The sequence below is a fragment of the Chlorocebus sabaeus genome, chromosome 11 (genome assembly GCF_047675955.1).
Source record: "Chlorocebus sabaeus isolate Y175 chromosome 11, mChlSab1.0.hap1, whole genome shotgun sequence".
Lineage (NCBI taxonomy): Eukaryota > Metazoa > Chordata > Mammalia > Primates > Cercopithecidae > Chlorocebus > Chlorocebus sabaeus.
In genome coordinates this window covers 48131157-48154683 of record NC_132914.1, presented here as the reverse complement: position 1 = coordinate 48154683, position 23527 = coordinate 48131157, and the positions used below count along the sequence as shown (strand labels likewise).

The 23527-nt window shown below is 42.8% G+C and overlaps 1 protein-coding gene across 8 annotated transcripts in view; it reads right to left on the bottom strand.

Annotated features, from left to right (window-relative positions):
• LARP4 (La ribonucleoprotein 4) overlaps positions 1 to 23527 on the bottom strand; it is an 82992-nt gene that overhangs the window by 48760 nt on the left and 10705 nt on the right. For 4 of the 8 annotated variants that reach the window (XM_037997135.2, XM_037997137.2, XM_037997143.2 and 1 more), the window contains exons 2-4: positions 6231 to 6378; positions 4741 to 4896; positions 2671 to 2746 (exon numbers count right to left, since the gene is read on the bottom strand). In XM_037997135.2, the coding sequence (XP_037853063.1) occupies positions 2671 to 2746; positions 4741 to 4896; positions 6231 to 6378 (380 nt within the window). Of the gene's footprint in view, positions 1 to 2670; positions 2747 to 4740; positions 4897 to 6230; positions 6379 to 22097; positions 22147 to 23527 lie in introns of all 8 variants that reach the window. The other 4 variants (XM_037997138.2, XM_073020724.1, XM_037997140.2 and 1 more) reach the window with 3 other exon arrangements.

Genomic DNA, 23527 nt, shown 5'->3' with positions numbered 1-23527 from the left:
AGCAAAAATGCTGAAAACGCAGGTCGCCCCCATAAGACACTGCCAGATTTTCTTCTTTTTTTTTTTTTTTTTGAGACGGAGTCTTGCTCTGTTGCCCAGGCTGGAGTGCAGTGACCGGATCTCAGCTCACTGCAAGCTCCGCCTCCCGGGTTTACGCCATTCTCCTGCCTCAGCCTCCCGAGTAGCTGGGACTACAGGCGCCCGCCACCTCGCCCGGCTAGTTTTTTTTTTTTTTGTATTTTTAGTAGAGACGGGGTTTCACCGTGGTCTCGATCTCCTGACCTTGTGATCCGCCCGCCTCGGCCTCCTAAAGTGCTGGGATTACAGGCGTGAGCCACCGTGCCCGGCTTCTTTATTTTTTTTTGAGACGAAGTCTTGTCTTGCTCTTGTCTCCCAGTCTGGAGTGCAATGGCGTGATCTTGGCTCACTGCAACCTCCACCTCCTGGGTTCAAGCGATTCTCCTGCCTCAGCCTCCTGAGTAGCTGGGATTATAGGTGCGTACCAACATGCCCAGCTAATTTTTTGTATTTTAAGTAGAGACGGAGTTTCATCTTGTTGGCCAGGCTGATCCTGAACTCCTGACCTCCGGTGATCCACCTGCCACGGCCTCCCAAAGTGCTGGGATTACAGGCGTGCGCCACCGTGCCCAGCCAAGACACTGCCAGATTTTCAAGCACTATGGGGTAGGAAGTTAAAGAGCTAAATCTCAAACCTCTGCATTACAGATCTAAATCTCCTTGGTTTTGTAAAATTAGGGTGACACAAAACTGCCAAGCTCTGAATCAAAAGCCTGAAAGGGCCATGTAGAAGGAATAGAGCTAAATCAAAGGTGAACTGAGTCTAATTAAAATTGTTGCTCAGCCCCGACCTAGCTCAATTTCTGATTGGATTGAAGCAATCAACATTTCACACTCTGCCTAACAGAAGAAAAGCTCAAACTCTGTCTAGAGTTGTATTACCTGCATCTTCCATGGTTCTGTTGTATGTAATGTACAGCATAAAATCAACATTTACAAGACATACAAAAAGGCAGTAAATTATGACAGATAATTCAAGAGTAGAAACCCAGACAATAGAAGCAGACCCATAAATGATCTAGTTAGTAGGTAAAATTCACCCAGGCTGAGGTGCAGTGGTGCAATCTCAGCTTACTGCAAACTCCACCTCCTGGGTTCAAGCAATTCTCCTGCCTCAGCCTCCAGTAGCTGGGACTACAGGGGCATGCTACCACACTCCGCTAATTTTTGTATTTTCAGTAGAGACGGGGTTTTGCCATACTGGCCAGGCTGGTCTTGAACTCCTGACCTCAGGTGATCCACCTACTTCAGCCTCCCAAAGTGCAGGCTAAAGTAAGTATTACGTGAATGTTTTTGTTTCTTTGTTTTTGAAGTGGAGTCTCGCTCTTGTTGCCTAGGCTGGAGCCTAGGAATAATTTCAGCTCACTGTAACCTCCACCTCCCAGGTTCAAGCAATTCTCCTGCTGCCGCCTCCCAAGTAGTTGGGATTACAGGCACCCACCACCACACCCGGCTAATTTTTAATTTTTATTAGAGACAGGGTTTCACCATGTTGGCCAGGCTGGTCTCGAACCCCTGACCTCGTGATCCACGCACCTTGGCCTCCCAAAGTGCTGGGATTACAGGCATGAGCCACTGCGCCCAGCCCATAATTCTTATCTGTAAATAAGACTTCTCGAAATGTTTGCCTGAAAGGATTCCTTATTTAATAGAAGACATTGGCAATATAAATTATGTATCCAACTCCTTACTATTTTGCCAAAAATGACTCTATGATTAACGTTTTAAGAATCAACTATTAAAACATGCATTAAGAAATAACTCTTTTTGTCAATTCCAAAATTGAGTATGTTCACAGAAAAAACATCCAATGGAAACCTCATTATCTTTATATTAAGAATAGATCCTTTGCATATCAGATTGGAGATGACACTTTTTTTTTTTTGTCCTTGAGATGGAGTTTCGCTCTTATTGTCCAGGCTGGAGTGCAATGGTGCGATCTCGGCTCACTGCAACCTTCGCCTCTGGGGTCAGGTGATTCTCCTGCCTCAGCATCCTGAGTAGCTGGGATTATAGGCATGTGCCACCATGTCCGGCTAATTTTTGCATTTTCAGTAGAGACAGGGTTTCTCCATGTTGGTCAGGCAGGTCTCTAACTCCCAGCTTCAGGTGATCCAGCCACCGAAGTCTCCCAAAGTGCTGGGAGTACAGGAGTGAGCCATGGTGCCCGGCCCTACACTTTTAAATCTAGATAAAGGGCCGAGCGTGGTGCCACACGCCTGTAATCCCAACACTTTGGGAGGCAGAGGAGGACGGGTCACATGAGGTTGCAAGTTTGAGACCAGCCTGGCCAAGATGGTGAAACCTCATCTCTACTAAAAATACAAATATTAGCTGGGCATGGTGGCCACACGTCTGTAATCCCAGCTACTCTGGAGGCTGACGCACGAGAATCTCTTGAACCTGGGAGGTGGAGGCTGCAGTGAGCCAAGATGACACCACTGCACTCCAGTCTAGCGACAGCATGAGACTCTGTCTCAAGAAAATAAAAAATAAAAAAAACTAGTTAAATAATAATCACCATCCTCGTACTCTATTTCACACATATTTTACATCTACTAATCAAATTCAATAAAGGGGAAATAGCAATACCGTGAAAAACAGAATTCTAATTGTTTCTTCAGACATTCTTTTAGGTCTTCTGTAGAAATTGCTGAATTGCTTTCTCCTGATGGTAGAAAAGGAGGGAAAAAAAGTTAATAGCATGTTAGCAGACGTGATAAATCTGACACACTGTTGTACTCAGAGGCCACAAAGTATCTACAATCAAAATTCACCACAAAGCTATTGTTTGAGAGAACCAGGGTCTCCCTTTGTTGCCCAGGCTAGAGTACAGTGGTGCAATCACAGTTCAGTACAGCCTCAACCTCCTGGGCTCAAATGATCCTCCCACTACAGCTTCTTGAGTAGCTAGGACCACAAACTTGTGCCACGATACCCAGCTAATTTTTTATTTTTATTTTTTTGTAGAGACAGGCTCCCATTATGTTGCCCAGACTGTTCTCAAACTCCTGGGCTCAAGCAATCCTCCTACCTTGGCCACAGGCATAAGCCACTGTGCCTGGCCCAGACTGTATTTTTTATTCTTTTTATAACTTGGATAGTTCAAAGTCTAACTAATTTCTCTCAACTTAGATATTCTTTCATCAGATACATTTCATATTAGTTTAAGAGTTATTTTTGGCCGGGCGCGGTGGCTCAACCCTGTAATCCCAGCACTTTGGGAGGCCGAGACGGGCGGATCACGAGGTCAGGAGATCGAGACCATCTTGGCTAACACGGTGAAACCCCGTCTCTACTAAAAAATACAAAAAACTAGCCGGGCGAGGTGGTGGGCGCCTGTAGTCCCAGCTACTCGGGAGGCTGAGGCAGGAGAATGGCGTAAACCCAAGAGGCGGAGCTTGCAGTGAGCTGAGATCCGGCCACTGCACTCCAGCATGGGGGACAGAGCGAGACTCCGTCTCAAAAAAAAAAAAAAAAAAAAAAAAAAGAGTTATTTTTACCAAAAAATTAACAAAGCACAATACTAAAAGCACTTAAAGGCCAGGCATAGTGGCTCACGCCTGTAATCCCAACACTTTGGGAGGCCAAGGAAGGTGGATTACTTGAGGTCAGGGATTGAGACCAGCCTGGCCAATGTGGTGGAACCCCATCTTTACTAAAAATACAAAATTAGCCGGGTGTGGTGGTGCATGCCTGTAATCCCAGTGAGCCGAGATCACGCCACTGCACTCCGGCCTGGGAGACAGAGCGAGACTCCCTCTCAATAACAATAAAAAACGACACCACCACGGCTGGGCGCGGTGGCTGACACCTGTAATCCCAGCACTTTGGGAGGCCAAGATGGGTGGATCACAAGGTCAGGAGATCGAGACCATCCTGGCTAACATGGTGAAACCCTGTCTCTACTAAAAAAAAAAAAAAAATACAAAAAATCAGCCGGGCATGGTGGTGCGCGTCTGTAGTCCCAGCTACTCAGGAGGCTGAGGCAGAAGAATGGCGTGAACCTGGGAGGCGGAGCTTGCAGTGAGCCGAGATTGCCCCACCGTACTCCAGCCTAGGTGACAGAGCGCGACTCCGTCTCAAAAAACAACAACAACAAAAACACCAACTGCTTGCCATATCACTTTAACTCTATGTTCAAAGTCAGCAGTTGTTTCTATATAGATATATAAAAATTATTTTCAGACACAGTTTCACTCTGTCACCCAGGCTGGAGTACAGTGGCATGATCTTGGGATTACAGGTACATGCCACCACGCCCAGCTAATTTTTGTGGTTTTTTTTTTTTTTTTTTTTCCAGTATAAGACAGTGTTTCACCATGTTGGCCAGGCTAGTTTCGAACCCCTGACCTCAAGAGATCTGCCCGCCTCGGCCTCCTAAAGTGCTGGGATTACAGGTGTGAGCCACCCTGCCTTTTTTCCTGTTATCTTTAATTTCATGCTTTCCTTTAATAGAACCCCCATAAACAATCTTTTAACATTACAAACGTCATGTTATCTGAAAACAATGTAACAATCAACTAACATTTCATTAACATAACCTTCTTTTCAAATAAGAAAATAATGCCAAAGGTTTATCAGAACAAGGATAAAGAGACCATGGGTGGGGGGGTGTCCTGTACTGAATTCCCATTTTAACAATAAAACCATAAACTTTACCAGAAACATCATATATTTGGTAACTCAGATCTTCTGGTCCTAAAATCATCCCATCAGTTGATTCTTCAATGCCTGTAGTATTTCTTGTGGTTTCACAAGACGAAGAATACATTACTTCATATTCTTTACATGTATCTTCTGAGAGCTCTGCATTACCTGTATTAAAGAGAGACACTGAAAGTAAATGGGAATTATTTAAACTCTATTTTCAGGAACCCTGGTCAGTATGTCACCTATAAAAAGATTTTAAGGTATTTCTACCAGTTCGGAGTATGTCCACATGGTTTTAAGCAAGAGTTATCATTCCAAGGGAGAAAGTTTTGACAATTACGGATAAACTAAAATGATTAACAATTGCTAAAACGTATATAGCATTATCCATGTATCAGACTACTCCAATTCACTTTATTCATTTAATTATCAGAAAATCCTGTGCTGTAATTAAGATTGCTTCTGCTTTACAGATGGAGGAAAAAAGCATAGAGAAATTAAGTTACTCACCCAAGGTCGAACAGTGAGTAAATAGCAGAGTCAATGATGGTAGATAAAAACTAATTTATAAATATCATTATTATAGACGGGTTGCATGCTGGACCCAAAGACACAGCTACTACTTGAAATCAATGGCAATCTATTCATGTTAGGTATAAATGAGAATTATACACAAACAACATGTTAAACATAAATCCTGGATGCAGTATGTTTAAAAGAAAAACAAATTGATAAATATACTTAATCAAATAAACAAAGGATATATCCTAGCCAGGCATGGTGGCCCACACCTGTAATCCCAGCACTTTGGGAGGCCAAGGTGGGTGGATCACTTGAAGTCAGGAGTTCGAGACCAGCCTGGCCAACATGGTAAAACTCCGTCTCTACTAAAAGTACAAAAATTAGCCGGGTGTGGTAACCAGATGTGTGACTACAGGCATGAGATAAAGCCGGGCGCCTGTAATCCCAGCTACTCAGGAGGCTGAGGCAGGAGAATTGCTTGAACCTGGGGAGGCGGAGGTTGCAGTGAGCAAAGATCGTGCCACTGTACTCCAGCCTGGGTGACAGAGTGAGACTCTGTCTCAAAAAAAAAAGGCGGGGGGATGTATCTCAAGTTCGGTAAACTTGCTTGGCCATACATTTAACCAAACTGTGATTTTTTTTTTTTTCTTTTTTTTGAGACGGAGTCTCGTTCTGTCGCCCAGGCTGGAGTGCAGTGGCCGGATCTCAGCTCACTGCAAGCTCCGCCTCCCCGGTTTACGGCATTCTCCTGCCTCGGCCTCCCGAGTAGCTGGGACTACAGGCGCCCGCCACCTCGCCCAGCTAGTTTTTTGTGTTTTTTTGGTAGAGATGGGGTTTCACCGTGTTACTCAGGATGGTCTCGATCTCCTGACCTCGTGATCTGCCCGTCTCGGCCTCCCAAAGTGCTGGGATTACAGGCTTGAGCCACCGCGCCTGGCCCAAACTGTGATTTTTATGACCAAATATTTAAGACTTACCCTCAGGATGAGCACCTGATGTAGCTGCTGTTTCATGCCAAGAGCTTTCAGTTCCATGAGCTACTGGGGTGGCATCAGTATTTCCAGGAGCAATTTCTTGCCATACTTTGGCATTAGGATTTAAACCAGTTCCTTTAGATGTTACCTGCTAAATAATTGAAAGATCTATTTGTAAATTTTTTAAATCAGAGCATGAAAATTACAGATTTAGATAAAATCGCTTTTCCATTACTTAAAAGTGGGAGAGAAACCCAATAATTATATTTAACAAATAATAAATACTAAAGTTTGTGATCAACTTGAAAATTTGAAATATCTATATAAAATTTAGCTTCCTATATAATAAAAAATAGGTATCTCTAAATATTAAAACAGAAATACTGCCCAGGTGCAATGGCTCACGCCTGTAATCCCAGCACTTTGGGAGGCTGAGGCAGGAGAATCACAAGAGCCCAGGAAGTTCAAGGCTACAGTGAGCTGTAAACACACCATCACACTCCAGCCTAGGTGACAGAGGAGACCCTGTCTCAGAAAAATAAATAAAAGAGATATATTGCTTTACCCCAACCTACTTGCAAATGTCACAAAATTTAAAATATTTACATAACTTTTGAGACACTTGTGTATTTTTACATCTACAGCAAATTTCTTAGTTATCTAATTTTCCAGATTATATATATTTATATTATAAAATATAAATATTTTATTGCCATCTAAGCTGTGACAGAGACTTTAGAGTCTGAACAATTCTATTAACTAGAAATTTTATCCCAAGTTAAAAGCAGTGATATGCTTTATATTGGAATTTTTTTGCCATCTGTCCTGCAAGTGTATGTTCTTAATGTCCACAGCATGACTATTTTAAATAGTGTCATTTAAGGTAATCTCTTGAGGCAGGGCACGATGGCTCATTCCTGTAATCCCAGCACTTTGGGAGGCCAAGGCGGGCGGATCGCTTGAGCGCATGAGTTCGAGACCAGCCTGGGCAACAAACACGGAGAAATGCTATCTCTACAAAAAATACAAAATTAGCCGGGCGTGTTGGTGGGCACCTGTAGTCCCAGCTACTCAGGATGCTGAGGTGGGAGAATGGCTTGAGCCTGGGAGAGAGGTTGCAGTGAGCTGAGTAGCTGAGTTTGCACCACTGCACTTCAGCCTGGGAGACAGAGTGAGACTCTGTCTCAAAAAAGAAAACACACACACACTCACTCACACACACACCCCAAACATAATGCCCTGTTCCATGCCTAGGTTCATTCATATCTTGAGAGCAGGGTCTGCGCCTTGAAATGGTGGTAGTAGTGAGAAGTATTTTATCACTTACACGCTTTAGAATTTCCAAGTGTAGGACAACAAGCGTATACCTTTCAGTCATTTGTATTATTGTTTCAAAATTCTCTACAGAAAATACACCTGCTTTGTACCCACAGGAGAGTGGTACTCTCCCACTGCTCTGCCTTTGGTAGCCACTGATTTGAAGCTGAGTTGACTGGTGAATGTGATGTGGGCATTTAGGTATCGCATAATTTGTGTGTTGAGGAGGGGGATAATCTATTTTAACGCAACTTGCTATTCATGTGTATGTCCTAACAAACAAACATTATAGCATAATAAAAGGTACAACTAAGCACTGTGGACTGGAGGTGGGATGCCTACCCAGCAGCAAGCCCACCCTCATGTGCCATCTGAGGACCTGCAGAAAGGACAGTGGGAAGGAGACAGCAGCCTCAGCCCAGAGATCTCCCTATCCTCTTCCCTCAAGGGAGAGGGATCCTGACATTTGATCCTGACATTGAACCCTTCATGTCCTCCTTGGTCAGGAAGATGGTTGGGTACAGTGGGTGGAGGTGAGGAGAAGGAGGTACAGAAGGGGACATAATATGTGAGTAGAGAGATTCTAGAGAAGGGCAAATGAGGGTGGGTAACAATGGAATTAAACAGAAGAAAGAAGCCTCTATTTGTAACCCTGGAATCCGGCAGGGGAAGGAGGAGGAAATGGGCAAGGGAAGGTGGTAAAGAGAAGCTGAGGAGAAGGCAACTCACTTATTTCTCCCTGCCTCTGCTGAACAGTTCCACTCCTTTATGTTAATCCCATTCTGAGACAGGCCCAGAGAGGTTCCAATGACAAACTAGTAGTTTGTGTCCTGGGGCACAAATGATCTAGGAAGTAAATTGCAGAGCTGGCAGGCAAAGCTAGGGTCCACCTCAGTAAGACTCAGCTCCTGGCTCCTAGAGAGCTTTGGCACTGATGCCGTAGGTGACAAGAGAGATGATGAAGATGCCGAAGCCCAACTCTAAGGGTGATAAACTCAAGCTTTTTGGGTACAACATAATTTCTGACTGATAGCAGAATAGAACTCTGAGTAGCTTGTGATAGCCAAGCTCTCCTGCCATGTCAACAGTATTTGACATTAAGCATTTTTCAATAGGAGAAAACGCATGTATTTACACACTTATTCTCTCCCTCTCTTTCCTCCATTCTGAGAATATCAGATACACGCCTACCCAAGAAGATGGCAAATGTTAAAGGTATAGCTCTCAGAAACAAACGATCAAACATTAAATCCCAATAAATACAAGGAGTACAACATTCATTTACTTACTTGAAAAGGATACAGTGAAAGGGCCATATACCTATTAGAAATACCCCTTACTCAAAGAGTTGCTATGTAGAGTAGTTATGTGACAAGATCATCATTTCAAGGTAGCTTTTTTTTTTTTTTTTTGAGACAGTGTCTCGCTCTGTTGCCCAGGCTGGAGTGCAGTGGTGCAATCTTGGCTCACTGCAACCTCCCTGTCCTGGGTTCAAGCTATTCTCCTGCCTCAGCCTCCTGAGTAGCTGGGATTACAAGGGCCCGGCACCACGCTGGGCAAATTTTTGTGTTTTTAGTAGAGACAAGGTTTCACCATGTTAGTCAAGTTGGCCCCAAACTCCTGACCTCAGGTGATCCATGGCACCCGGCCTCAAGGTAGTTTAATAATCTTCATCTAAACACACAATGATTGAGATGCTGGAGTCACTCCTGAATCCAAAAACAGCTCTAATATGAACTTTTTATTATTGTGTGATCTTGGCAAAATTTCTTAACTCTTCTGAGCCTCAATTTTGTTAACTGTAAATTGAGGTAAAACAATTTTTTTTTTTTTTCGAGACAGAGTCTCGCTCTGTCACCCAGGCTGGAGTGCAGCGGCCGGATCTCAGCTCACTGCAAGCTCCGTCTCCCTGGTCTACGCCATTCTCCTGCCTCAGCCTCCCGAGTAGCCGGGACTACAGGCACCCGCCACCTCGCCCGGCTAGTTTTTTGTATTTTTTTAGTAGAGACGGGGTTTCACCGTGTTAGCTAGGCTGGTCTCAATCTCCTGATGTCGTGATCCGCCCATCTCGGCCTCCCAAAGTGCTGGCATTACAGGCTTGAGCCACCGCACCCGGCCCGAGGTGAAACATTTTTATTTTTATTTTTACTGTTTTTATAGATAGGGTCTACTCTGTCATCCAGGCTGGAGTACAGTAGTGTGCTCATAGCTCAGTGTAGCCTCAAACTCCGGGGTTCAAATGATGCTCTTGCCTCAACCTCCTAAGTAGCTAGGACTACAGGCCTGGAACACCATGCCCCACTAATTAAAAAAAAATTTTGGCAGAATTGGGTTTTCATTATGTTGCCCAGGCTAGTCTCAAACTCCTGGCCTCAACAGATCCTCTCAAACTCAGCCTCATGGGATTACAGGCATGAGACACTGTACTGGGTCAAGAAGTCCTTACTTTAAAAATTACATGCTGGGTGCAGTGGCTCATGCCTGTAATTCCAGAACTTTGGGAGGCCAAGGCAGGTGGATCACCTGAGGTCAGGAGTTCGAGATGAGCCTGACCAACATGGTGAAACCCTGTCTCTGCTAAACAATACAAAAATTAGCTGGGTGTGGTGGCAGGCACCTGTAATCCCACCTACTACTCAGGAGGCTGAGGCAGGAGAATCGCTTGAACCCAGGAGCTGAAGGTTGCAGTGAGCCAAAATCGCGCCATTGCACCCCAGCCTGGGTGACAAGAGCAAGACTCCATCTTAAAAAACAAAAAAAAATTACAGGCCAGGGACACTGGCTCACACCTGTTAACTCTAGCACTTTGGGAGGCTGAGGCAGGCGGATCATGAGGTCAGGAGATCGATATCAGCCTGGCCAATATGGTAAAAATCCCATCTCTACCAAAAATACAAACATTAGCCAGGTGTGGTGGTGTGCACCTGTAATCTCAGCTACTCTGGAGGCTGAGGCAGGAGAATCGCCTGAACCTTGTAAGCGGAGGTTGTGGTGAGCTGAGATTATGCCACTGCACTCCAGCCTGGGTGACAGAGCAAGACTCCGTCTCAAAAAAGAAAACACTGCATATACTTTTTTATAAAGCATGTCAGTTTTGAATGGAAGGCAATTCTGCTGTCTCACCCTCAAAAGTATACTACACAAACACTGATGCATTCTATCAAAATCACTGCATAAGTGAAGTTAAATGTAAATTATTATGTCATAGAAAATTAGCTTTGAAGAAACATAAAATTACAAAAGATGACTATAGCATGCTATAAAACTGAAACCTGGCCGGGCACGGTGGCTCAAGCCTGTAATCCCAGCACTTTGGGAGGCCGAGACGGGTGGATCACGAGGTCAGGAGATCGAGACAATCCTGGCTAACACGGTGAAACCCTGTCTCTACTAAAAAATACAGAAAACTAGCCGGGCGAGGTGGTGGGCGCCTGTAGTCCCAGCTACTCGGGAGGCTGAGGCCGGAGAATGGCGTGAACCCGGGAGGCGGACCTTGCAGTGAGCTGAGATCCGGCCACTGCACTCCAGCCTGGGCGACAGAGCAAGACTCCGTCTCAAAAAAAAGAAAAAAAAAAACAAAAAACAAAAAAACTGAAACCTAAAAAACCTAAAAAGACTAAGAAAATAAAAATTTTTAAAAAGTATAAATGCATGGACATAAATAGGAAAATAAAGTACTATTTATATTTACTAGTTTGGCAAAGCCCTTAAGAATAATTTCCCAGCCGGGCACCTTGGCTCACGCCTGTAATCCCAACACTTTGGAAGGCTGAGGCGGGCGGATGACCTGATGTCAGGAGTTCAAGACCAGCCTGGCCAACATGACGAAACCCCATCACTACTAAACATATAAAAAAAATTAGCCAAGCATGGTGGCGGGCATCTGTAATCCCAGCTCCTCGGGAGGCTGAGGCGAGAGAATCACTTGAACCCAGGAGTCAGAGGCTGCAGTGAGCCAAGACTGCCCCATGGCACTCCAGCCTGGGCGACAGAGGGGGACTCCACCTCAAAAAAATAATAATAATAATGATGATAATATAATAATTTCCCAACTGGCATAGAGTTGGCGAAAATCCTTTTATGGAGACTATATAAAATGATTCAACTCATATTTCGACATATATTAGCATTATTTTTGAACGCTAAGAAATGCAAATAACCCTGTTTAAACAAATGAGGAATATAGGAAACGATATACTTACTAAGTATCACAGAGCAATCCAAAATTATAAACATATCACATTAACGCATTTTATAAATCGGATGGGATAGTAATATCACAAAGAAAAAACTGCTGTTTATTCAGCTATCACACACCAAATATTTTAAGATGTATCCCAATTTTCAAAGTTAAAATGTGCAAAATTATGCATCTTAGAGTTGATTACATATGGAAATGTACAAAAACTGGAAAATGCTTTCACACACAAGACTGGAAAAAACAGCTGTAACTGCCATAATAACAAAAGCAAAAGTGTTAAAACAATTCTGTGGGCTAGGCACTGTACAGAATGCTTTTTATGTGTCATCTCCCCTACTTTTTAAAACAATGTAGGCCGGCTGTGGTGGCTCAAGCCTGTAATCCTAGCACTTTGGGAGGCCAAGGCAGGCAGATCACTTGAGGTCAGGAGTGTGAGACCAACCTGTCCAACATGATGAAACCCTGTCTCTACCAAAAACAAAAAAATTAGCCAGTCGTGGTGGTGGGTGCCAGTAGTCCCAGCTACTCAAGAGGCTGAGGCAGGAGAATCACTTGAACCCGGGAGGCGGAGGTTGCAGTAAGCGGCGGTCACGCCACTGCACTCCAACCTGGGTGACAAAACAAGACTCCGTCTCCAAAACAAAACAAAACAACCAATGTAAGTATTACTATCTCTCTTTTATAGATTATCCCATTATGAGAGGTACGGAGTAATAACAAACCCAATTAAAGACATAGAAAGATGAAATATGAAGGAAGGATTCAAACCCAAGGCAGCCTGACTCCAGAAACAAAGGATTAACCACACAATGATTACAATTGCAAGAAGTACCTAAGCATGTGGTTATAGGCTGGAAGAAAACATGATCTGCCACAGTAACTAGACCAGATTGGTTTTCCCCCCACTTACAAAACATTCTTTTTTTTTTTTTTTTTTTTTTTTTTGTGATGGAGTCTTGCTCTGTTGCCCAGGCTGGAGTGCAGTGGCAAGATCTTGGCTCACTGCAATCTCAAGCGATTCTCCTGCCTCAGCCTTCCGAGAATCTGGGATTATAGGTGTGTGCCACCACGCCCAGCTAATTTTTGTATTTTTAGTAGAGATGGGATTTCACCATATTGTCAAGGCTTGTCTCGAACTCCTGACTTCTTGATCCTACTGCCCCAGCCTCCCAAAGTGCTAGGATTACAGGTGTGAGCCACCGCACCCAGCCTAAAACATTCTATTAAAATGCTGCTTTGAGTCATAAAAAAATACGAAATTTAAGATTATTGCTTCTATTAATGATTTTTTCAAAACAGAGCATATTAAAGTACATTAAAAGCAGGTTGGGTACGGTGGCTCACGCCTGTAATCAAAGTACTTTGAGAGGCCGAGGCGGGCGGATCATGAGGTCAGGAGTTCGAGACCAGCTTAGCCAACATACAGTGAAACCCCGTCTCTGCTAAAAAAAAAAATACAAAAATTAGCTGGACGTGGTGGTGTGCACCTGTAGTCCCAATCACTTGGGAAGCTGAGGCAGTAGAATCGCTTGAACCTGGAAGGTGGAGGTTGCAGTGAGCCGAGATCACACCACTGCACTCCAGCCTGGGCGACAGAGAGAGACTCCATCTCTCCAAAAAAAAAAAAAAAAAAGCAAAGATTATTCCGTACCTTCAAATATATTAAATACATACTATTATTTTAGTTTTATACCAGTCAACATTTACTTAAATTTACATAAATGCTGACCATTTTCTTTGTTCATTATTCTTTCTTGCATCTCGGAGTTTTCTTTGAAATCATTTACCACCTACCCAAAGGGTATCATTCAGAACTTCTTAGTAAATTCTCTCAAGTTGTGCTTTCTCTGAAAATACATTTTTAACCATCCTTGCCATATACAGACTTCTCAATAGGCATATAACCCCTTTCAGGTACCTTAAAGACATCCTGTACTTTCTGGTTTATACGATGTTGCTAACAAGTAATTGGCCATCAGGTTAACTGCCATTCTTAATCTCTCTCTACTCTCTGATTTATTAATGAGGCTTTACAATCATTAAAAGTCTAAGTGCGAAATTGTTTTTTATTTGATATAACTGGGATCCGCAGAACTCCCTGAAATACTTCATCAATTCTGTAAAATTCTCAGCCATTCTCTCCTAAAATATTCACTCTTCACCAACTGCTCTATTATTTCCTTCTGAAACTCCAATAAAATATATGCTACCTTGTCGTCATGTTCCATGTATCAAGTTCTTTCCTATTTTCCATTTTGTTGTCTCTCTAGTTGCATTCTGAACAATTTCTTACGATCTTTCTTCCAGTTCGCCAATTTTCCCAAGTTTCTAACTTGCTGTTCAACTTGTGAAGTTTCTAAGCTCCCTTTTTATATTTTTCATTTCTTAAAGTTCCTTTTAGCTCTTTCCTCATATCTATCTGATCAACTTTTTTGTTTCTGGCCCATCTTTTTTCTTCTTTTAAGCATATCAAACATTTTAATTGTGTAGTCTACACTTGATGATAATTCCAATATTTGTAATTTTGAGGGCTTAATTTTGTGACTTGTTTTTTCTGCTAAATCATGATCCTAATGACTTACATGCTTCATAATTTTACACTGTAAGGCCATTTTTCTTAGAACTTTGTAATAATTTTATCAAAGATTACGTTTACATGGGCTTTTTTTAGACAGGGTCTCACTCTGTTGCCCAGGCTGGAGCACAGGGGCATGATCACAGCTCACTGCAGTCTCAAACTCCTGGGCTCAAGCAATCATCCCACCTCAGCCTGGTGACCAGCTAGGACTACAGGTTTGAGCCACCACGTGGATACGTTGTTTTTGTTTTTGTTGAGATGGGGTGTGGCTATGTTGTCTAGCCAGTCTTGAACTCCTGGTCTCAAAGGATCATCTCACCTTGGCCTCCGAAAGTGCTGGGATTATAGGTATGACCCACCACAACAGGCCTAAACTGGCTCTTAAGGAGATGATTTTACTTCTGCTAGACGTCTGCTAGGAAGACTACCAATCTGGACTAGATTTAAATTTTCAACTGGAGTTTTTTGGAAATAATAGATAGTGTAAATCTAGCAATACTCTGGTATCAAAGAGGATCTGTGGTTAGAATCATCAAAGACCTTTCCTGCACCAACCCAGAGCCAAGGCTAAAACTGTCAAGTGTGCTTTTCTCTGGGAAAGTTTGGTTTTTTTTTCCTACCTTTTTTAAGACAGGGTCTCACTCTGTTGCCCAGGCTGGAGTACAGTGGCACCATCAAGGCTCACTGCAGCCTCAACCTCCAAGCTGAAGCAATCCTCCAACTTCTCAACCTCCCAAGTACCTGGGATTACAGGTGCATGACACCATGCCCAGCTAATTTTTTTGTATTTTTTACAGAGACGGGGTTTTGTCATGTTGCCTAGGCTGGTCTTGAATGCCTGGGCTACAGTGATCCTCATGCATCAGCTTCCCAAAGTGCTGGGGCTATAGGCATAAACCACCATGTTCAGCCTCATTTGCTTTTTTACCAGCTTAAATCTCTGCTTTAAAAAAACTTCATATGTGTTGAATTAGCAATGGCTGACACTTGTAATCCCAGCACTTTCAGGGGCCAAGACGGGAGGACTGCTTGAAACCAGAAGTTCAAGTCCAGTTTAGCAACATAGGAAGACCCCATCTCTACAAAAAAGGTTAAAAACTTAGCCGGTGGTGGTACACATCTATAGTTCCAGTTACTTGGGAGGCTAAGGCTGGAGGATTGCTTGAGTCTGGGAGACAGAGGCTATAGTGAGCCAAGATCACACCATTGTACTACAGCCTGGATGACAAAGCGGGACTGTCTCAAAAAACAAAACAAAAAGGGCCAGGCATGGTGACTCATGCCTTTAATCCCAGCACTATGGGAGGCTGAGGCAGGCAAATTGCTTGAGCTCAGGAGTTCAAGACCAGCCTGGGCAACATGGCAAAACCCTGTCTCTACAAAATACTTTAAAAATTAGCCAGGCGTGGTGGCACATGCCTACAGTCCCAGCTACTTGAGAGCCTGAGGCAAGAGGATCACTTGAGTCTAGGAGGTAAAGACTGAAAAGAGCCATGAGGTATTCTCAGAATAGCTCGTTCATTATGTTTCAAGAAAATAATACCAGTATTTTTTCTTAAAGCTAAATTAAAGAGTAATTCCAAAAACTGAGACAATTATGGTATAACAGAAAAAAAAATTAACTTCATTCTGCCACCCAATCATTATGTAATCATTCTGCTTCTCTATCTTTAAGAATATAACGCCTAGGCCAGGCACAGTGGCTCATACCTGTAATCCCAGCACTTTGGGAGGCGAAGGTTGATGGACCCACTTGAGGTCAGGAGTTCGAGACCAGCCTGGCCAACATGGTGAAACACTGACACTTTTCAATAAAAATACAGAAATCAGGTCGGGCGCAGTGGCTCACACCTGTAATCCCCAACACTTTGGGAGACCAAGGCAGGTGGATCACCTGAGGTCAGGAGTTCAAGCCAGCCTGGCCAATGTGGTGAAACCCCGTCTCTACTAAAAATACAAAAATTAGCCAGGCGTGGTGGTGGGTGCCTGTAATCCCAGCTACTTGGGAGGCTGAGGCAGAAGAATCACTTAAACCTGGAGGCAGAGGCTACACTGACCCAAGACTGTGCCACTGCACTCCAGCCTGGGTAACAGAGTGAGACTCCATCTCAAAATATTAATTAATTAATTAATTAATTAAAACAGAAGTCTTTTGCTTTGTAGTGCTTCCTGGCTTTCGGTTTCATGGCTGCTAGAAGCTTTTACAATAGCAAAACCAGTAACAAGATAACAACCCTTACGTGGGGAGCTAAAGCATCTTTGAAGTAGCACCATGAATAACTATAGCAACATCTTGGATTAGAGATGTTAATTCACAACTTCCTCATATCATAAGTAGCTCAGGGAGGAAACCAACTAGTTTTTCAAACAGCCCCACAAGGAGAAGTATCAAAGTACTACTTAAGAACTTATAAGTAGCAATTTTCTTTTTTCTTTCTTTTTTTTTTTTTTTCAGACAAGAGTTTTGTTGTGTAGCCCAGGCTGGAGTGCAGTGACGCGATCTCAGCTCACTGCATCCTCCACCTCCTGGATTCAAGCAATTCTCTGCCTCAGCCTCCCAAGTAGCTGGGATTACAAGCGCCCACCACCATGCCCAGCTAATTTTTTGTATTTTTAGTAGAGATGGAGTTTCACCATCTTGGCCAGGCTGATCTTGAACTCCTGACCTCGTGATCCACCCACCTCGGCCTCCCAAAGTGCTGGGATTATAGGCGTGAGCCACCACACCCGGCATAACTAGCAATTTTCAAAAGCAAGACACTTTCATATTTGCCACTATAAATATATGCAAAAAGTGCTTGCTGTACCAAAAGTATCTCATCAAAGTTTTCAAACAATCAATCATCATTCAAATCCACTCTGGCTAAATTAAGCAGAGGGTTTTGTTTTATTTTTGAAACAGGGTCTCACTCTTTTGCCCAGGCTGGAGTACAGTGGCACTTCAGCTCACTGTAGCTTCAACCTCCCAGGATCAACCAATACTCCCACCTCAGCCTCCCAAGCTACAGCCACATGCCACCACACCTGGTAAATTTTTGTACTTTTTGTAGACAGGATTTCATCATGTTGTGCAGGCTGGCCTTGAATTCCTGATTTCAATCTCTCAGCCCGCCCTGGCCTCCCAAAGTGCTGGGATTACAGGCATGCACCACCATGCTCAGACTGAAAGGTAGTTATTTTTTGAGATGGGGTCTCACTCTAGGGCCTAGGCTGGAGTGCAGTGGTGTGATCTTGGCCCACTGCAGCCTCTGCCTCCCAGGTTCTAGGGATCCTCCAACCTCAGCCTATTGAGTAGCTAGGACCACAGGCACGTGACACCATGCCCAGCTAATTTCTTTGGTTTTTTTTTTTTTTTTTTTTTTTTCTTTTTTTCTTTTTTTTTTTAGTAGAGATGGGATTTCACCAAGTTGCCCAGGCTGGTCTCAATCTCACAAGCTTAAGTGATTCACCCACCTTAGCCTCCAAACCAAAGTGCTGGGATTATAGGTGTTGAGCCACTGCACCCGGTCATCTGAAAGGTGCAGTGGACATTCTCCTTATTAAAGGACACTCTCCTTTAAAAAGGAGAGTGTCAGTACTCCAATTGTCACTAGGAGGGGTGAAAAAACAGATTCAAAGATAATATCACCCAAAATAATGTTGCACAAGATCTGGTGAGGAAACCACTATCCCTGTCACCACCAGGCATTAAATAACAAGATTCAAATCCATTATAACCTTTACTACTGCCAGCACCAAAGCCACATCTCTATTAAAGAACTCAACCTGCAACTATTACCTCCACTTAAAGCTGACCAACCCTGCTGCCATTCCTAACTGCAAAATGGAAGTTATAAATAGAACCTTCACTTCCTTACATTGTGTACTTTCAAAGAGAAGTCATCCGAGTGTGTCTGCAGATCACATACCTGCACCCAAGAAAACATGGAGGGTGGGGGCGGTGGCTCACGCCTATAATCCTAACACTTTGGGAGTCCAAGGCAAGTGGATCACTTGAGCTTAGTTTGAGACCACCATGGGCCATATGGCAAAACCCCACTACTACAAAAAAAACCACAAGAATTAGCTGGGCATGGTGGCACACACCTGTAGTCCCAGCCAGTTGGAGAGCTGAGACAGGAGGATCGCTTGCACCTCGGAGGTGGAGGTTACAGTGAGCCAAGATGGTGACACTGCACTCCAGCTGGGGTGACAAAGTGAGCCCGTCTCAAAAAAAAAAAAAAAAAAAAAGGGAGAAGCTGGGAATTGAAGTTTTCACTAGTACACATACTGAGGAGGCCTGACCCATAACATGGGCAATTTTGCAAATGTAGACATACAACCAAAAATTGGAAGGCTTCTGACATGACAAATATTCACAATAAGAGACTAAGGCTAATATTTAACATACAAAGTATGTCATATATAATTAATTTATAAATATCCAAATATTGGAGGACTATGCTCAAAAACATTTTCTCCTGATGGGGTACACTATTTCATTAAATATTTAATAACTGATCAAAATAATTAATAAATATATTCCATTCAGCAGTATGCTACCCCAAAATCTGATGTCTCCCTGATAATTAATGGTGCTAAGAATACTCAAAGTGTAAGGTCTATGGCATAAAGACAAGCAGTACTTCTCCGGGCATATTTATATCTTTCACCAGCCTAGTTAAGACTACACATTTTATTTTATTCATTCTTTTTTTTTTTTGAGACAGATCTCTCGCTCTGGTGTGCAATGGCGCGATCTTGGCTCACTGCAACCTCCGCCTCAGCCTCAGCGATTCTCCTGCCTCAGCCTCCTGAGTAGCTCGGATTACAGGTGTGCACCACCACGCTCGGCTAATATTTTACTTTTAGTAGACACAGGGTTTCACAACGTTGGTCAGACTGGTCTTGAACTCCTGACCCCGTGATCTGCCTGCTTCAGCCTCCCAAAGTGCTGGGATTACAGGCGTGAGCCATTGCACCCGCCCAACACTATACATTTTAAAAGCCACTGATGCACACAAGAAGACATATTAAAGGTTGTATAGTGCCGTATTGAACCCACAAGTGAAAAACTGAACACCACCTAAATGTCCACCTACCGGTGAATAGTTAAATATGGTCTGTCTCTTAATGTGGAATGCCATAAAAGTTTAAGAAAACCAAAATAGGACACATTCACCAACATGGAAATTGTTCCAATGCATATTGTTCAGTGAAAAAAGTAAAGCTGCAAAACAATAAGCACTTTATATTACCATTTGTATTAACAAACAAAATCACTGTAGAGATAAATATACAGGTATAGGCTAGGCACAGTGGTGCATGTCTGTAATCCCAGCACTTCCAGAGGCTAAGGCTGAGGGATCGCCTAACCCCAGGAATTCAAGATCAGCCTGGGCAACACAGTGAAACCCTGTCTTTACAAAATCACAAGAATTAGCCAGGCATGGCAGCATACACCTCTAGTTCCAGGTACCCAGAAGGCTGAGACAAGAGGATGGCTTGAGAATGGGAGGAGGTTGCAATAAGCCAAGATCATGCCACTGCACTCCAGCCTGAATGACAGAGCAAGACCCTATCTCAACAGAACAACACAACAGCAATAGCAACAACAACAAAAACAGAAAAGACCTGAAAGGTTACAATACTGTTAAACAACAGAATTACAAATTTCCAAGATTGTTTGCCGAACAGGGAAAATGTGCAAAGGACAGACTGGAATAGATTATCATAAAATATCATTTTTACCCTACTCAATAGCCCAGGTTCAATATTTTGATAAGCATGAAAAGGAAAAATCAGTTCATTGCTATAATTTGTATAACTCTTCTGAAGAATTGGCAATGTTTATTAAAACCCTTAAATACACAATTTTGATCCAAAAATTGTACTTGTCAGATTTACTCGCAAGAAACTGAGATATATAAAAACATATTAAGTGCAAGGATGCTTACCACACTAACTCTACACACATCCAACCATAGAGGTGAACTGTAGTTCATCCATAAAATAGAATATACCAGATACTTAAAACCAGATTGTACGGAAAACTGTTAAAATCTGAATAAGTTCTGTGGACTGTATCAATGTTAATTTGCTGCTCATTATACCATAGTATAGTTATGGAAGGTGCTACTACAATGAGAAACTGAGCAACGACTTCACAGGACCACATTGTACCCTGTTTTGCAACTTCATGAATCTATAATTACAGTCATGTGCTGCATTAATGACATTTTGATCAAGCACAAACTGCATGTACAACAGTGGTCCCACAAGATTATAATGGCCATACCATATAGCCTAGGTGCGTAGTAGGCTATACCATTTAGATTTGTATAAATATTTTCTGATGTTCACATAATGAAATCCATGACACATCCCTCAAGACACATCCCTGAACAAGGCAAGACTGAATTCTCTTTAAAAAGTTTTGAAAAATGGAGAAAAATTTTTAGAAAGCATGGGAAATGTTCACTATCTGTGATACTGTAAAATAAATACTTTACAGTGTATTTTAATTGTGTATGATAGCTTCCATACACAACTAAAATTCTTACAATCTCCAAAGTGATGTCTTTTTGCATGCTAATACGTTCACTGATGGCTGGCAGCCCCTAAGTCAGTTTAGCTAGAATAAAATCTATCTTTTCATTTAGACTCTAGATAGCCAATAAAATTTTTTTTTTTTTTTTTTTTTTTTTGAGACGGAGTCTCACTCTGTCGCCCAGGCTGGAGTGCAGTGGCATGATCTCAGCTCACTGCAACCTCTGCCTCGTGGGGTCAAGCGAGTCTCCGCCTCAGCCTCCTGAGTAGCTGGGATCACAGGCGCCCACCACCATGTCCGGCTAATTTTTGTATTTTCAGTAGAGACGCGGTTTCACCATGTTGGTCACGCTGGTCTCAAACTCCTGACATTGTGATCCACCCGCCTTGGCCTCCAAAGTGCTGGGATTACAGGCATGAGCCACCACATCCAGCCAGTAGCCAAGTTTTATTCATCTTCTCACCACAGTTTAGACTGCCATCAAAATCTTGCTCACTTCCACAGGATTAGAAGCCCTTGAGATTACACAGTTGTATAAATATCTACTAAACGATGTAAATTGTCCAAATGCATGCTAAACTATCTGCCAACATATACATAATATGCCAGCACACAGATATTCAAGAAAAAGATCTAAACTACCTGTAGGCTGGGCGTGGTGGCTCACGCCTGCAATCCCAGCACTTTGGGAGACTGAGGCAGGCAGATCAACTGAGGTCAGGAGTTCGAGACCAGCCTAACCAACAAGGAGAAACCCCGTCTCTACTAATAATACAAAATTAGCTGGGTGTGGTGGCACATGCCTATAATCCCAGTTACTCGGGAGGCTGAGGCAGGAGAATCACTTGAACCTGGGAGGCAGAGGTTGCAGTGAGCCAAGATGGCACTCCAGCCTGGGCAACAAGAATAAAACTCTGTCTCAAAAACAAAATAAATAAATAAATAAATAAAAATAAACTATCTGTAAAACTGCTGGTTCAATCACCACCCTCATTTCTAAGCAATATGTCATCCCCAAATAAGCCAAAGGCAGTCCTGATTATTGTCCCATTTAATGCTAAATTCTACCTTCAGAGAGAGAAAAATGAAAGGAAAAAAGAGAACCATCAACTTCTTGTGAAAATGATATCTTCCTGTCCTAAGAAATTACAGACTAAGGTAACAGAACCAAGAGTTAGGAAGAAAATCACCATAAATACGGTAAAACCATCCCTTTGGACATACATAACCTTTTGTTTTACTTACCTATTTACTATCAGAAACAGAAATCCCATGCCACTTAACCCCATAAATGCTGTAAAACAGAAATAAAATGTATAAATTGATTAAATGTATTTTGCCCCATGACAGATCAATTATCCAGGTTCAATTTTTACATCTCCAATACTGAGAGGGCTACTACTAAGTTACAAGCACTTAGGGGGAAAAACAAAACAAAACAAAACAAAAAAAACACCTGTCATTTCTTCCAAAGTAACTTCAGAATCCTACCAGAAAATGCTTAGGGCTATTTTACAAAAAGTAAAAATGAAAATTAAAGTGGGAATTCTTCACTCATTCAGAGAATAGTAATAACATTTATGGAATATTTAATTCATCTTCATAACAATTTCAGTTAAGGCCTATTATCATCCACATTTTACAGATAAGGAAAGTTACTTTACTTCAAGGTAAAGTAATCTGCCCAAAGTTACATAGCTATTAAGAAAAAACCAGGATTTAATCCTAAGGAGTCTAGGGGCTGGGCAGGGTAGCTCACACCTGTAATCCCAGCACTTTGGGAGGCCAAGGTGGGTGGATCACCTGAGGTCAGGAGTTCAAGACCTGTCTGGCCAACATGGTGAAACCCCATCTCTACTAAAAATATAATAATTAGGTGGGCATGGTGGCATGCGCCTGTAGCCCCAGCTACTTGGGACACTGAGGCAGGAGAATCACTTGAACCTGGGGAGCAGAGGCTGCAGTGAGCCAAGATCATGCCACTGCACTCCAGCTTGGGCAATAGAGTGAGACTCCATCTCAAAAATTAAAAAGAAAAGAAAGAAATGAATATAGAAAACAGCCACCAGATGACAACTAGGGTCCCCGGGCTGGGCTCAGTGGTTTACGTCTGTAATTCCAGCACTCTGGGAGGCTGAGGCAGGCGAATCACCCGAGTTTAGGAGTTCAAGACCAGCCAGGCCAACATGGTGAAACTCTATCTCTACTAGATGGGGTTGGTGGTGCATGTCTGTAATCACAGCTACTCAGGAGGCACAAAAATCACTTGAACCCGGGAAGCAGGGGTTGCAGCGAGCTGAGATTGTGCCACTGCACTCCAGCCTAGGCAACAGAGCAAAAATCCATCTCAAAAAATAAATAAAAATTTTTAAAAATACAAAAATTAGCCAGGTGTGGTGGTGGGTGCCTGTAATCCCAGCTACTTAGGAAGCAGAGGAGAATCACTTGAACCCGGGAGGCAGAGGTTGCAGTGAGCCAAGATGGTGCCACTGCACTTTAGCCTAAAGGACAGAACAAGTCACTATCTTAAAAAAAAAAAAAAAAAAAGAATCAACTAGGGATTCTGATAAAATGCTGACTGATTCAGTAATTCAGGGGTAGAGTTTCTACTGTAACAAACCAGAGTTCTTACTCTAACAAACCCCTGGGTTAAACGAGCTTGCTGCTATCTACAG